Source organism: Naumovozyma castellii, chromosome 1 (assembly GCF_000237345.1).
Source record: "Naumovozyma castellii chromosome 1, complete genome".
Taxonomy (NCBI): Eukaryota; Fungi; Ascomycota; class Saccharomycetes; order Saccharomycetales; family Saccharomycetaceae; genus Naumovozyma; species Naumovozyma castellii.
Window position 1 is genome coordinate 1,146,124 of NC_016491.1, and position 14,509 is coordinate 1,160,632.

Sequence of the window (14,509 nt, forward strand, 5' to 3'; positions counted from 1 at the left end):
TAATCGTATAGCGTTTAAATACTTTGGATTGTAATATTATATCTATAAATTAATTAGAGAGGAGATACATTACTAAGCTTGGTTCACTAGTCCATTTACTTTTTTAAATTATCAAAGCCTTCAAATATTACCGAATTCTCCTTTTAGCGCCCTCTGTTTCAAATCCCATAGTGACATTTTCTCATCATCTGGGAGAATGGAAATCTCACTATCCGATAATTGGAGAACTTTTCTTAACAGTTCTCTTTGTGTCTTTTGTAGCTCAGGGTCATCTGATAATAGATCATTTTGCTTATTCGTTATGCTATCTGTATTATGAACATCTCTTTCCTTATCATCATTTTCTTCAGAAACAACTAACTGTGTTAAATCATCAAGTTTGCATATACCATTTGTCAACAGTAATTCAGCCACAGCAAACGATAATTGAGGATATTCATCAAATAATTGTACAGCTAAATCATTATTTTGAGATGACCATTCTTGGAAAGTTTTCAGTATCTTTAACTTCTCACTCTTGGACTTCTTGGACAATTCACTCGTTATCATCATTGCTGGAGTAGTCATATTAATATTTACATCAACACCAGAGGGCAAATCAGAAAATGTCCCCATTTTACTATTATTTTCATAACTTCCATCGTTATCAAGAATATTTCCCTCGTGGACATTCCCACTAGAAGATGCTGAAATGTCATTATTACTCGAATATCCACATTTCAAAAATCTGGAACCCAATTGATATCCATTTAGGTTCCTTATCGCTGAGGCACTTGTCTCCAAGTCTTTGAATTCAATAAAAGCGTAACCTTTTGATTTACCTGTCTGTGGATCAAACATCATTTTTAAATTTATTACAGGCCCTACATTGTTACATAGATCTAATATCTGTTCTTCGGTTTGATCATAAGGGATGGATCCCAAATATACAATTCTAGAAGGTGAGTTATGTTGAGCACCACCAGCACCGGAGTTCGACATCATATTTCTATTTGAGTTCATATTCATGTTCGCATTCATGGGCATCCCCATTCCCATGTTCATATTTGGGGTGAAACCATTCATAGCAGTGTGTTGATATCACTTTTGGAGTTGATTCCCACTGAAGTTAAATAATTCATAATAATCGCTATTAAATAAAACCTTCATATTGGCAAGCCCTATAAAGTTTTACTCAAGGGCTTCTACGAACCCTAAATATTAGGGTTACAAATAGAATTTTAACATTTTTTTTTGAAAACAACACTGAATTAACATAGAGACAAGTTCACTATTCCCCAACGAGCATAGAAATCATTCGTTGAATCAGTGGTTGTATTAGCAGGAGAATATAAGGTTAGATCTATAGCTATATCGTGTTCATTTTTTTTGTTCTCAGCTTTGTTTTTATACTTTACCCAGTTTGATATAAAATAGAGAAAAAAGCATATAATCTTATAAGAAAAGAGATGGATTCCAAAGAAGTTCTTACATTGGTCAAAACCTTAGAAAAATCAAAATCCGATGAACAAACTGTTCTGGAAATACTTTCTAGGCTCGATAAGGAAGTCGTACCTACTGAGAAATTATTAAGAGAAACAAAGGTCGGTGTAGAGGTTAACAAGTTTAAGAAATCTACAAATGTGGAGATTGCCAAATTAGTGAAGAAGATGATTTCATCTTGGAAAGATGCTATCAATAGGAATAAGAAATTGAAACAACAACAGCAACCGGCAAAGGAGATGGATACGACAAATGCAAATGGTGTTTCGACGGACAAAGAACGCACCACTTCTCCATCAGATGCAACAGTATCGTCGCCAAAGAAACAAACTAAATTTACCTCGACCAAACCAAGAAATAGCAAAAATGACGGTGTTAATACCGTGGTTTATAACGACAAATTGCGTGATTCTGTAGTGAAAGCGTTATATGATGCATTAGCTAAGGAGAGTGAGCATCCTCCTGCCTCAATCTTACACACAGTGAAATCTATTGAAAATGAAATGTACAAGTTGAATAATCCAAGTATAAATGAGAGACAATATAAGGAAAAATACAGAATTATCTACTCGAATATCATATCGAAAAATAATCCTGATTTAAAAAACAAAATTACCAATAACGATATTACACCGGATTATTTGGTTAATTGTGATCCAAAAGAATTAGCTCCTGAACATTTGAAGAAGAAACTTGAGGAAATTAAGAAGCAGAATCTATTTAATGCTCAAGGTGCAACCATCGAGAGATCAGTTACAGACAGATTTACTTGTGGGAAGTGTAAAGAGAAGAAGGTGTCATACTACCAATTACAAACAAGATCTGCGGATGAACCGTTGACCACATTTTGTACATGTGAAGCCTGTGGTAATAGATGGAAATTTTCTTGATATCTATCGATTATTTGGTACCTTAAAATGTTGTATTATAAGAATGTGATGATAAATAAACCAATAAAATAAAGTATGTGTCTAGACAGTGTATATAGATAGGATACACAGTATACTGTTGCGCTCTTTGATTTTATTTGACCGTACATAGATGTATTTAAAACCAATCATATGAAATGATGCAAAGTATCGACATTTTTTTGGGATTTTCCAAAGGCTTTCCGATGCCTTGATTTATCAGCCTATATTAGGAAATCAAATAACAAGTATATCCACCATCCATAAAGAAGTCGAACAGAAGTAAAAAACGCTTACTGAAGATGTTATCGAGATCTGGAATTCTTCTTAAGACGGCATTGTTGAAATCTGCCACTAGATATTCTGTTCGAACCTTTTCTGTAACGAGGAGGGCATATGCCAAATCATGGGATAATACGACTCAACAAAATAATGAAAAAATCAATGCACACATTCAAGTAGACAATCTCGTCAGCAAAATCAAGGCGGAGCCTATACTAACAGAGAAGTTAGAGAAGATACAAAATATAATGATTGAGCAGAATCTTGTTTCTAATGCCGATGGAACCGCTAAACCCAAGATATGGCAAATAGTTAAAATACTTACTAATAAGGAATTAAGAACTGCGATGGAGGAGTTTAAATCAGAACTGACAAATTGTGGCATTGAATTAGGCCCCGAACAGTCCAAGGCTCTAATGATCGTTTTGGGTTTGGAGAAAGAGCCTCCAAAATGAGAAGAAGCATCAGGATAAGTGAAACTGAACTATAGAATTGAAACTTATGTTAAACATTGGCCTAAATTAAGGGGATTAGGAGAAGATTAGCGTACTGGCTGTGGCCTGAGAGATACCACATCCTTTAAAATATAGGTAACATGTAAATATTATTAGAAATGAAAACTGTACTTGCATTGGAATCTAATGATCATAACAACATCTAGTCGTCCCCGTGTGTCAAGATTCAGGTATTATTTCAAATATATCGGTAAACTAACGTTCTTGAAACGGTTAATATTGATTTATAATGTTCTAATGACTAAGTATCAGGTATGATGCACGTGAACGTTTTTGCTGATTGTGGAGCTTTAAAATAGCCAACGAAAACAAGAAAATAAGCTTGCGTGGCGTAATGGCAACGCGTCTGACTTCTAATCAGAAGATTCTGGGTTCGACCCCCAGCGTGAGTGCTGATTTTCTTCTTTCTCTCTTTCCGTGATAGTTTAATGGTTAGAATGGGCGCTTGTCGCGTGCCAGATCGGGGTTCAATTCCCCGTCGCGGAGATATTTTTTTGGTTTTTGTTGGTACTAACCCAACGCTAATCATAATGAAACTGCGTTTGTTATACTACCTATTACCAAGTCCTTGTTGGATTTGTTTGTAAGAACCTTTCCTTTATGAATTGCAAGAGTCAATTTATTTAGCCGCCATCGGAGTTCGCGCTGAACATTGAAATTTTTCATTCACTTGAAGGAAATACTTTGATGGACAGTAGAAAAAGCCCAGGACAAAGGTCAACATCACTCCATAAATCTAAAAGTCATGTCAGCTCAAAATCCATTCGATCAGAAAAAGGCAGCTATTTTATCTGAAATAAACTCCTCGCAGCCCGATCTGTCACCAAAAGGTTCCATCGACAGATTATGTCTGCCAATAATCAAACTAATCAATTCACATGAAGATATGGTTACTACATCATCATGCTCTGGCAGAATAAGTGTGTTTGCAGAAGGTGTCAAGGATTATAAAGGTAATGTCAAAGTTGGGGGTAAAGGACAAGGTGGTAAGTGGTTATATGTCAGTCATGACAGTGATAAGGTAAGAGGTTGGATTGATACATTAAACACATCAGACCAAGAAATAATTAGCGGAACAGTAGAAGATAATTTAATTGCATCTGATGGTAGTACAAGGTATCTCCTGTACAAATATGAACCGTTCATTTTGCATGTGAAATGTAGAAATTTTGAAATGGCGTCCAGGTTGTATAACGTTGCCATGGCATGTGGGTTTAGGGAAAGTGGTATTGGGTCTAATAATCTTGTTGCTGTAAGAATAAACATTAAGCTAGATGTTCCAATAGGTTTTGTTGATGATAAAGAAAAACTGAATCTATTTGTAAGCCCTAACTATATTCAATTACTAGATAAATTAACCTTAACCAAGTTTGAAGAAAATGAGAAAAAGATGAAGGAATTATATGTTAAAATTGAAAACCAAATTATTAATGGAAATCCTATAGCCAGCCTGGAGGCTAAGAAAGAACAAGAAACAAAAGAGGAGAGGAGAGAGAGAAAAAGAAGAGAAGGTCTTGAAAGACAGCGTAAAGCTAAGGATCAGAAGGCTGCAGCTACTGATTGAATAAATGATTGGAAAATCTTCAAACATCAAATCATAAAATATTGTAAAATATATAAGATAAACAAAATGAAAATTAATAGACTATATAAAAATAGAAAAGTTTATCAATATTAAGGGTCGCTAAAATACAAGACACTTTCTGACATCAAGAGCCAAAACTAGTATTTATTATTCAATCATCCTCGTTTGCATCCATCAAAGCATCAAACATATTTGTTGCAGCAGGTGCTGGTGAACGCTGCTCTTCCTTTGGTGCTTGTCTAGGGTTATGTCTAGTTGATGGTGCCCTCGCAGAATTATACCTTTCCTTATTTGACGATGGATAATCTCTCTTATATGTGTTTCTATTGCTTCCAGACGTTGAGTGATTCACACGTCTAGAACTTGCTCTCGAGTTACTCTTTAATTGACGAGCAGCTTCTTCTTCTTGATGAATCTGTTGAATTGTCTTTGGACCACTATCCTTCTTTTCACTATTCCAATGTTTTTTCTCTCTTAATTCCTTAATATCAATTAGTTTAAACTTAATTCTGTTTGACACAGCTCCTCCATCAATAATTGTCTGTATAATTTGGAACAAACTGTCCAATAATGCAGAACCCTCAAGGGTTGCATTACCAGCTCTAAAATGGTCATTCTCGAATTGTGCCCCTACTGTGGTTAGCAGTTCAACTACTGATTCTAAGATATCTTCTGATGGATTATCCGTTAAATCCTTCATCAATCTACGGAAACATTCAAACATCATCTTACCTGTTAACAAATTCAGACGATACAAATACCCAATGAAACGTACCAAACCTAAACCTCTTCTCTTAGCAGATGCTGCTTGGTAATATTCATCAGACATCATTTCAGGTTCTAGTGGACTACCATCCTCGTTAGTTGGTAATTTATCGGTCCAACCCTTTTGAAACTCTGTATGGCATCTATCAACCAAGTAATGCAAGACCAACATTGGACCTTTCTTTCCTTCATTATTTTCATCAATAATATCAGGATTCAGTTCTTTGACAACCTTACCACATAATTGTGCATACATGGAAGACCAATGGGGTTCATCACACGCTTTAAGGAATATTTGTTCAATAACTAAGCTCAAAGTTTCACCAGTAGTTTCCCATTTAGATTGTTCAGCAATGGTTAATATCTCACTTGAAATCGGATCAAATTTTTCTAAAGTTAATTTGTTTAATAGAGATTTCATCTTTCTTTCGACCTCTTCCTTGTCTAACAATTCTGTAACTCCATCAGGTGCAAATTTCTTTTCTGTTTTTTTGACCTTAGATTTTGGAACCCATCTATTGGCACTTGGTACAAATGGAGCCACTTCTTCTTTTGGTTTTTCATCATATCCATGCAACTCACGGTCTTTTCTTGAAACGTAAGATGATCTATTGGATCTTCTATCATCCATTCCACCCCTTCTTGATGATTTATTTCTCTTAGATGACATGGTTCTTGAGTCCATTCTTCTAGACATATCATTCCTCATTGAACCACTTCTGAAATCACGGCCACCAGGGCCTTGGTTTTGATTGAATCGAACGTTTGAGCTTCCATCCCTTGGTCTAAATGATCTGTTCATACCTGGAGGAATAACAATCTTAGATTGTGTACTTGCCTTCCACTCAGTATCTGGGGTCACCTTAATTTTATCTTTAAATTGTAATAAAAACGCTGGTCCGTAAGTGTATTTGACATTCTTTTTTTGGTATTTAACTTCAGGTTGGACAAGTTCGGCTGGATATGAGAAAGAGTAGACATCATCAATAGGCTTAGCTGTTTTCAATTTTTCAAGCAAATCTGTCATAGATATATGAGTTTCTTCAGCCACATCGTCAGCTTCAGTTACCGTTTCTTCCTTAGTTTCAGATACTTCGGCAGCTTCAGTCTTTGATTCGGTCTCTACTTCATCAATTACTGGAGTTTCAACAACCGTTTCTTGACTTTCTGTTACAATTTTAGTTTCCAAATCTGAGGATTTAACTGGCTCATCAATGTCCTCCTTTGGTTCAGAAGGTTTCTCGGGTTCTTCCACTTTTTCACCTTCTACAACTTCGGGCTCTTTTACTTTCTCTTCCTCCTTCATCACAGGTACCTGTACTTTTTCTTTCTCAACAGGTTTTGAAGTTTCATTAACGTCCACGTTTTTCTTTTTCTCTAACGCCAGCTTACGAAGTCTAACTTGTTCTAAGAATTGCTTTCTTGTTTTTTCAGCATCTGTTATCTTTTCTTCCACAGGTTCTGTGTTATTTACAGTTTCAGTAGCGACCTTTGATGGTCCTTCATTGGACGCTTCTGGGGTTGAGGCCTTTGGTGAAGATGGCAAAGCCGGAGATGATGTCTTTGATTTTAAGAAAGGATTCTCTAACTTCTTATCAATAGAATCCTTGGTAGATATAGGAATAGCAGGAGAGCTTTGTTTTGAAGAATGTTCTCCTCTTGATTTACGAATTTCATCCAAATCCAAATGTTCACCGGATTTAGTAGTAATTTCAATCTTTTTTCTCTGTGGTGAAACACTTCCTGCTCTACCTTCTGTAGTGGGTAAGGAAGGAATTGGGGATACTTCCATCATTCCGGCATTATTTATTGGCATCATCTGTTGTGGCATGTAAAGAACCTGTGGAGCATAATACCCTTGCCAGCCCATTGAGCCAGCATTCAATTGATCCCTTGTACCTCTATATCCATTTATTGTATTATTGTATTTATTGTAATATTGTCCATTATAATTGTTGTTCGGGTTATTGTACTTATTCTTGTTATACCCACTTCCATTTCTAGATTGGTATGGTTTGTTATAGTTCTGGCTTGAACGCCCAGTTCTGGCAGTATAACTTGACCCATTATTATAAGAATTTGAATACTCAGGTGCAGGTTTATTTTGAGCAGGCTGGGCAGGCTTCTGATTGGTATTTGTTTGGGGAGGCGGATGTGGTGTTTCTTCTTGAGACGGTTTCTTATCTTGATCTGTCATTCTGTAAGATAGATATGGACAAATATAAATGCTGTCTTATAATTATTGTATTTTAACAAACTGGAATGATAACTTCTGTCTGACTCTTCTATTAGTTACCTGAGAATTTGTCGTGTTGTAATGGAAGCTTAGATTCCTTGGATTACACAAAGATAGCGATATATTTTTCCAAAAAAAACGAAACTATACCAGAATAATGATTCAGTCTGTATAGTACTGATCAACTAGTTCTATCAGTGTTTATTAAATGTGAACTGGGTGAAAGACCTTGTTAAAGGGAATACGTTTTAAGATAATTTCTGAAAACAGAATTGTTCAAAGTTGCCTTTGTTTGCTGAAGCGGTGTCAACACGTTTTTGGGCCGGGTTATCATTTATTGATAGATTTTAAACATTATAATAATAGTATATGTTATTAATACTAAAACGTAACGTTATCTTATTAAAGGTGGGTTGAAACATATTATATATAATATATGGATAAAAATGCACATGATTGACTTCCCTCTATTTGAATAACTTGGCAACAGAAATTGCTGTTTCTTGGTTCTTATTCATGACTTTACCCACTGCCAATTCGAAATCTTCTTGAGTGACATGAATTCTTCTTTCTCTTAGGGCATACATACCAGCCTCCGTACATACACCTTTCACATCTGCACCAGAGCAACCATTCATCTTCTCAGCTATCTTTCTCAGGTTAATACCTCTTGTTAAATTCATCTTTCTTGAATGGATTCTTAGAATTTCTGTTCTTGCTGCCACAGTTGGTGGAGGAAATTCAATCTTTCTATCTATTCTCCCTGGTCTAAGTAGTGCTGGATCCAAAATGTCCAATCTATTTGTCGCCATAATAATCTTAATATCTTTCGATGTTTCAAACCCATCTAATTGATTTAATAGTTCTAACATGGTTCTTTGAACTTCTGAATCACCGCCACCAGATCCACCTTCCACACGTGAGGAACCAATAGAATCGATTTCATCCATGAATATAATAGAAGGAGCGTGTTCTCTTGCCATGACAAAAAGTTCTCTAACCATACGAGAACCTTCACCAATATATTTTTGAACTAATTCTGCCCCACTAACTCTAATAAATTTACAGTCAGTATGATGTGCTACAGCCCTAGCCAGTAATGTTTTACCCGTCCCTGGTGGACCATATAGGATAACACCCTTTGGTTGAGCAATACCTAAACTTTCAAATAACTCAGGATGCTTCACAGGTAATTCAATAACCTCTTTAATTTCTTTAATTTGCTTTGTTAGCCCACCAACCATATCATAGGTGGAGTCAGGGACTTTTTCGACCATCATTAATGAGACTAATGGATCTGCTTTATTTTCTAGGATTTTGTGCAGCATATATGAATCACTCTTTAAACAGACTCTTTGGGAAGTCTTCAGATCTTTAACGTTGATATCCTTGGCAATGTCAACAATATATTTCCCCTCGGGTTGGACTTTTACTAATACTTTCTTATCGGAGACCACTTTAAGCACTTCACCAACATATGAACCTGGTTCCTGTAGAAGACGTAATTCATCTTTAATGAAACGTACTTTGTCATTTAAAGCGTTCCTCTGAGCTTCCAATCTACGTAAGTTCTCAGTCTTTGTACGAATCTTTAATTCAGTCTCTTGAATTTGTTGTTCGAAGTATGGTTTAATACCACTTTCATAGGTATGCAATGATGGATTTGTTGCTGGTGCCGTCGTAGTTGCCATTGTTACCAAATTTCTTTACTCTCCTTCAGCTAATACCGAAGTGTATGTATTAATGGGAACCTTTGCTGTGTAGGATTAGATTTTGCCACCTTAACTCAAACCGTTATTAAGGTCAAAATTTCCTCGTTTTGTACGCCCTCGCAGAAATTCAAAAAAATCATAAAAAAATTGATTTCGCCCAGGATCGAACTGGGGACGTTCTGCGTGTTAAGCAGATGCCATAACCGACTAGACCACGAAACCTAATTTTATAATTTTTGAGGTAAAACTATCCCATAACATTCAACAGTAACAATTTTTAATAACTGCTCAAAATTGCCATTAAAAACCTCAGTAGTTGAAATAAACAACTTAGAAACATACATATCTTCAAGCCATATTATCAGTATTAGTACGTATTTGAGATAATGTTCAATATAGAACTTTTCTTTTTGAAAAATCAATCAATGCTCTGAACTATCTAGTAAATTTAGCAGGAAAGCATAAGATTGTCTCTTTTTTCATTTATGGAATAACACATTGGCAAAGTTTATTTTAGATTACCGACAAAGTCCCCTAATTTACTAAAAAATGAGAAAAGCAATTCAAAGAGAATCCAGTAATTTATGAGCCTAATTTACAATGTTTTGCTCTCAAGGTTGGATCCCCCCCCCCTCTGAATGGCTGGGACCCTTTTTGAATTTGAAACCAAAAAAAATCAAATGTCAATTTGCTCCTCCTATTTTTCCTACACCCTACCTATAAAGATACCGCGAAGAGAAAGATACCCTTGTAAGAGATTTATATTTTTATGTAACGTTCTTACCACTTTTATTCACTTTGGATCAGTGAATAGGTGCTCTGCTTAACCGCCCAATATGCTTGGTATAAACAAGCGTTCAAGGCGATGAAGAAATTTGCCGCTATCTGGATTTTTTTTTTTTTGAAAATTTTTCACTTTTTTTCCTTTTTTTCAGCAGAGATGCTCATCGCATTAGAATAAAATTTTCACTTAGTTTCTATTTAATCCCCTTCTTTATTCTACTGTCTTAGGCTGTACTTACTTACTACTCTTACTGTTCCTTTCAATTGTTGTCTCGTAGTACATAAATTAGTAACGAACCATATATCAACCGCTAATATAATCAAAGATGGGTAAATCAACTGTTAAGAAAGACTCCAAGAAGGTCCAAAAGCAAAAGAAGGAAGAAAAGGCCGCTGCTGTTTCTTCTTCTGAATCTTCTTCTGATTTCGAATCCTCCTCATCCTCTTCTTCAGACTCTTCTTCTGATTCTGAATCCTCCTCTTCTGAATCCGAAAAGGAAGAACCAAAGAAGGAAACCAAGAAGGAATCTTCTTCCTCTGATTCATCCTCTTCTGAATCTTCCTCTGATTCTGAATCCGAATCCGAATCCGAAAAGGAAGAACCAAAGAAGGAAGCTAAGAAGGAATCTTCCTCTTCCGACTCTTCTTCTGAATCCTCTTCTGATTCCGAATCTTCCTCTTCTGAATCTGAAGCTGAAGAATCTAACGATAAGAAGCGTAAGGCTTCCGATGACGAAGAAGAAGAAGAAAAATCTTCTGAAGAATCCGAAGAATCTTCTTCCAAGAAGCAAAAGACCGAAGGTGAACCAGCTACTATTTTCGTTGGTAGATTATCTTGGTCCATTGATGATGAATGGTTAAAGAAGGAATTCGAACATATTGGTGGTGTTGTCAGTGCCCGTGTTATTATGGAAAGAGGTACCGACAGATCTCGTGGTTACGGTTACGTTGACTTCGAAGACAAATCTTACGCTGAAAAGGCTATCAAAGAAATGCAAGGTAAGGAAATTGACGGTAGAGAAATTAACGTCGATATGTCTACCAGTAAGCCAGCTGCTGGTAACAACGACCGTGCCAAGAAATTTGGTGACGTTCCATCTGAACCATCCGAAACTTTATTCTTAGGTAACTTGTCATTCAATGCTGACAGAGATGCTATTTCTGAACTTTTCAGCAAATACGGTGAAATCATCTCCGTCCGTATTCCAACACATCCAGAAACTGAACAACCAAAGGGTTTCGGTTACGTTCAATATACTAATGTCGAAGATGCCAAGAAGGCTTTAGAAGGTCTACAAGGTGAATACATTGACAACAGACCAGTCAGATTAGATTACTCTACTCCAAGACCAGACAACGGTGGTCGTGGTGGTTTCGGTGGTAACCGTGGTGGTGACAGAGGCGGACGTGGTGGCCGTGGTGGCTTCAACAGAGGTGGTTTCAACAGAGGTGGCCGTGGTGGTAACCGTGGTGGCTTCGGTGGTAGACCATCTGGTTCCGGTTCCAACACTGCTCCATTAGGTAGAGGTAGAAACACCGCTTCCTTCGCTGGTTCCAAGAAGACCTTTGATTAAGCTCTTTGGGAAAGAAAAGCATCACCCATTGTTACAGTACCAACAAAAAAAGAAATATCTGTGTCTATATAACATCCTATTCATTTACTTGTACATTAGCTCTCTAACTATATATTAGAAATAAAATAGAACCCACGTATTATTAAATCAGCCAGCAATATTAACGACCATTAAACGGTAAGGTCAACTGTTCCTCATTACTGCTCAACGTTATTTTAGTTTATTGCCTTCTGTAAAAAAGCACGCGGTGAATAAAATTTGCCAAGAAAAAATGCAAAGCCCTTCGTTCTGGAAAGAATTCCAGTTCTGAATAAATCCTTTCTTGTTCCTGTATAAAGTTTGAATAGTTTCAGCTGCCAAGAAACTACTCAAGAACTACCCATCCATCAAGGGCCAGAATACATTAAGGTACCATAGTCGACTTTATTCAGTCTCAGTGGACCTCCAACGAGCTCACTTTATCAGGACAAATCGCAAACCATTGTTCAGAAGAACATACGAGGATAAGAATTTTTTGAAACAGGGATAGGATTTGAGGCGTACCTTTCATAATAGCTTAAATTGCCAAGACCATTGTAATATACCTGGTGTGTGTTTACCTACTTTGACTGGAAGGCTTAATAATTAGATCATATTTTACGTTGCATTTTTTTGTCATACAATTGAGGCTTGGCATTCCAGTATCTTTGCATTAATAGATCACAATCAAAGTGCTAATAGCATCAATAACTTATGGCTTTTCTAGATATATTAAAGAAATCATCTACGGATAAGAAGAGGATAAAATCTTCGTCGTTTGCGCATTCTCATTCTTATGGTTACAGTACTGTTACACAATTCTTCATTAAAATTGACGAACCACATAGGATATGGAAACCAGACGAATATATTAGCGGGGAGACTACTCTGGAGATTAGAAAGGATGTAACAAACATTGCTGTAGAGTTATCTTTGATCTCTGAAATCAAAGTCAAAGTGAAAAATACTTCGCCTACAACTAGAACTAAAAGAGTAGAAAGACTAATTGAAAGATCGACTTTTCTTTACGGTAATAATGACATTGATAGTAACAAAATTGGTTCTTCACCTGTTAATGGACTAACAAAGGGACAACATAAATTTCCATTCAGGATAAAAATCCCTCATGGCAAGAAAATATTTAGCTCAATAAAATTTGAAAAGGGCTCTATTGACTACTTTTTAAAATGTTCCTTCGTAACAATTGGTACAAAACAAAATGATAAACCAATTGCCACATGTGAACAAGGTTTTACAGTTATCGTACCGCTAGATGTTTCCAAACTACCGCAACCTAGGACTAAACGCGTGGTATTACAGTCATATTCAATGCTGTCAGCTGTCAATAGTTCTACTAGTAATAGTGCTAATAAGCATTTAAGTGGTGAAGATGTTTCTTCATCGTTCACCAAATTTACCAGACAATCTGCAACTTCAAGGAACTCCAAAATTTCAAAAAGTTCCAGTGGATCGTCGAGTAGTACAAATAATGGCACTCCTGTAGCTCAGGATAAGACTGTCAGTGTATCGGTGGATTTGCCTCAATCTGGATTTGTAGTAGGGGAACTGATACCCATTCAAATATCAGTAAAACATTATAAAGAGTTTCATCATCCTGCCGGATTAATAGTAACATTGGTACGAATTTGTAGGGTTGGAAATAAAGATGAAGCCATGGAGACTTTTAGAAAGGATATATGTCAAACCATACTGCCGTTGTATATAGACCCTCAAATGTTAGAATCACATTCAACGGCATTTCTAAAGGTCCCTTTGGATACTTTCTCTACTTTCACCTCATTTAACAACTTTTTTTCGTTTCAATACTATGTGGAAGTGATGGTCAATTTATCACGAAAAAACATAATTTACACGGAATCTAATAGAATCATTGGTGGAGGTGATGAAGGCTATTCTCAGAATAGTGATAATCTCGATGTTTCAAATAAAGTAACCACTGGAATGGAAGACAATCTAAACAACATACATAGAAAAGTTCTGAAATTAGTCTCGACTTCGCACGTAAGTACAGATCAGAAGGAAACTATGGAATCGAATATCGTTTATCAGGATATGGTAAACGTTGAAAAGTTAAAAAGACTTCGAAATGTCACAGGCATGTCAATCGAAATAATCGTAGGAACTACAAGATTAGAAGAGGTAGAGGCTGCCAAGGAAAGTGATGACGTGGAGCGAACACAACAATCCCAAACTAATATACCTTATAATGAAATGAATTACGTGAAGAGAACACCCTCTCCTCCACGTGTTGGTCAATTACCTACACCCAATATGAACGAATGGCTCTCATCTTCAATCGACTACCAACAGGTTCCTGAATACACACCTAATGAAAACATGACAGTTTCAGAGGACAAACAAGAGTTTGAGAAGGAAAGATTACTTGCCATGGAAAGTGAACCTGAAGAATATTAAAAGTAGTAGATTTTTGATCTTCTATCTTATTTAATGAGTAACTAATAAATTAATGATTATGACCTAATGCTACGTGAATATTTAATATGATTGAAAAAAAGATTCATTTACTATTTCGACGGGAGCGCCTGTTGATTTCATTCTTGAATGATAATAAATATACTCTTCTTGAATTCCAAGAGGTGAGATAAGTATTCTTCCTGTATAATTGAG

General features: G+C 36.2%; 8 protein-coding genes and 3 non-coding genes across 11 annotated transcripts; 7 read left to right on the top strand and 4 right to left on the bottom strand.

Annotated features, from left to right (window-relative positions):
- Positions 1-120: 120 nt before the first annotated feature.
- RNA15 (Rna15p) lies at positions 121-1,065 on the bottom strand (the record flags this gene model as incomplete). Its single annotated transcript, XM_003673476.1, has 1 exon — positions 121-1,065. The coding sequence occupies one exon, from the start codon at positions 1,063-1,065 to the stop codon at positions 121-123; it is 945 nt and encodes a 314-aa protein (XP_003673524.1).
- A 383-nt stretch (positions 1,066-1,448) lies between these two features.
- DST1 (transcription elongation factor DST1) lies at positions 1,449-2,372 on the top strand (the record flags this gene model as incomplete). The annotated part of the gene is made up of 1 exon (XM_003673477.1): positions 1,449-2,372. The coding sequence occupies one exon, from the start codon at positions 1,449-1,451 to the stop codon at positions 2,370-2,372; it is 924 nt and encodes a 307-aa protein (XP_003673525.1).
- A 320-nt stretch (positions 2,373-2,692) lies between these two features.
- On the top strand, positions 2,693-3,127 carry DPC13 (Dpc13p; the record flags this gene model as incomplete). Its single annotated transcript, XM_003673478.1, has 1 exon — positions 2,693-3,127. One exon carries the CDS (start codon positions 2,693-2,695, stop codon positions 3,125-3,127), a length of 435 nt encoding a protein of 144 aa, XP_003673526.1.
- Positions 3,128-3,507: 380 nt separating this feature from the next.
- Positions 3,508-3,579, top strand: NCAS0Atrna8R. Its single transcript has one exon. It is a non-coding gene; the product is annotated as a tRNA-Arg (tRNA).
- A 22-nt stretch (positions 3,580-3,601) lies between these two features.
- On the top strand, positions 3,602-3,673 carry NCAS0Atrna8D. The gene has a single exon. It is a non-coding gene; the product is annotated as a tRNA-Asp (tRNA).
- A 259-nt stretch (positions 3,674-3,932) lies between these two features.
- TYW3 (tRNA methyltransferase TYW3) lies at positions 3,933-4,751 on the top strand (the record flags this gene model as incomplete). The annotated part of the gene is made up of 1 exon (XM_003673479.1): positions 3,933-4,751. The coding sequence occupies one exon, from the start codon at positions 3,933-3,935 to the stop codon at positions 4,749-4,751; it is 819 nt and encodes a 272-aa protein (XP_003673527.1).
- Positions 4,752-4,923: 172 nt separating this feature from the next.
- TIF4632 (translation initiation factor eIF4G) lies at positions 4,924-7,734 on the bottom strand (the record flags this gene model as incomplete). The annotated part of the gene is made up of 1 exon (XM_003673480.1): positions 4,924-7,734. The coding sequence occupies one exon, from the start codon at positions 7,732-7,734 to the stop codon at positions 4,924-4,926; it is 2,811 nt and encodes a 936-aa protein (XP_003673528.1).
- Positions 7,735-8,240: 506 nt separating this feature from the next.
- RPT6 (proteasome regulatory particle base subunit RPT6) lies at positions 8,241-9,464 on the bottom strand (the record flags this gene model as incomplete). The annotated part of the gene is made up of 1 exon (XM_003673481.1): positions 8,241-9,464. One exon carries the CDS (start codon positions 9,462-9,464, stop codon positions 8,241-8,243), a length of 1,224 nt encoding a protein of 407 aa, XP_003673529.1.
- Positions 9,465-9,633: 169 nt separating this feature from the next.
- Positions 9,634-9,707, bottom strand: NCAS0Atrna7V. Its single transcript has one exon. It is a non-coding gene; the product is annotated as a tRNA-Val (tRNA).
- Positions 9,708-10,594: 887 nt separating this feature from the next.
- On the top strand, positions 10,595-11,842 carry NSR1 (Nsr1p; the record flags this gene model as incomplete). The annotated part of the gene is made up of 1 exon (XM_003673482.1): positions 10,595-11,842. One exon carries the CDS (start codon positions 10,595-10,597, stop codon positions 11,840-11,842), a length of 1,248 nt encoding a protein of 415 aa, XP_003673530.1.
- A 732-nt stretch (positions 11,843-12,574) lies between these two features.
- On the top strand, positions 12,575-14,296 carry RIM8 (Rim8p; the record flags this gene model as incomplete). The annotated part of the gene is made up of 1 exon (XM_003673483.1): positions 12,575-14,296. The coding sequence occupies one exon, from the start codon at positions 12,575-12,577 to the stop codon at positions 14,294-14,296; it is 1,722 nt and encodes a 573-aa protein (XP_003673531.1).
- Between the last annotated feature and the right edge of the window lie 213 nt (positions 14,297-14,509).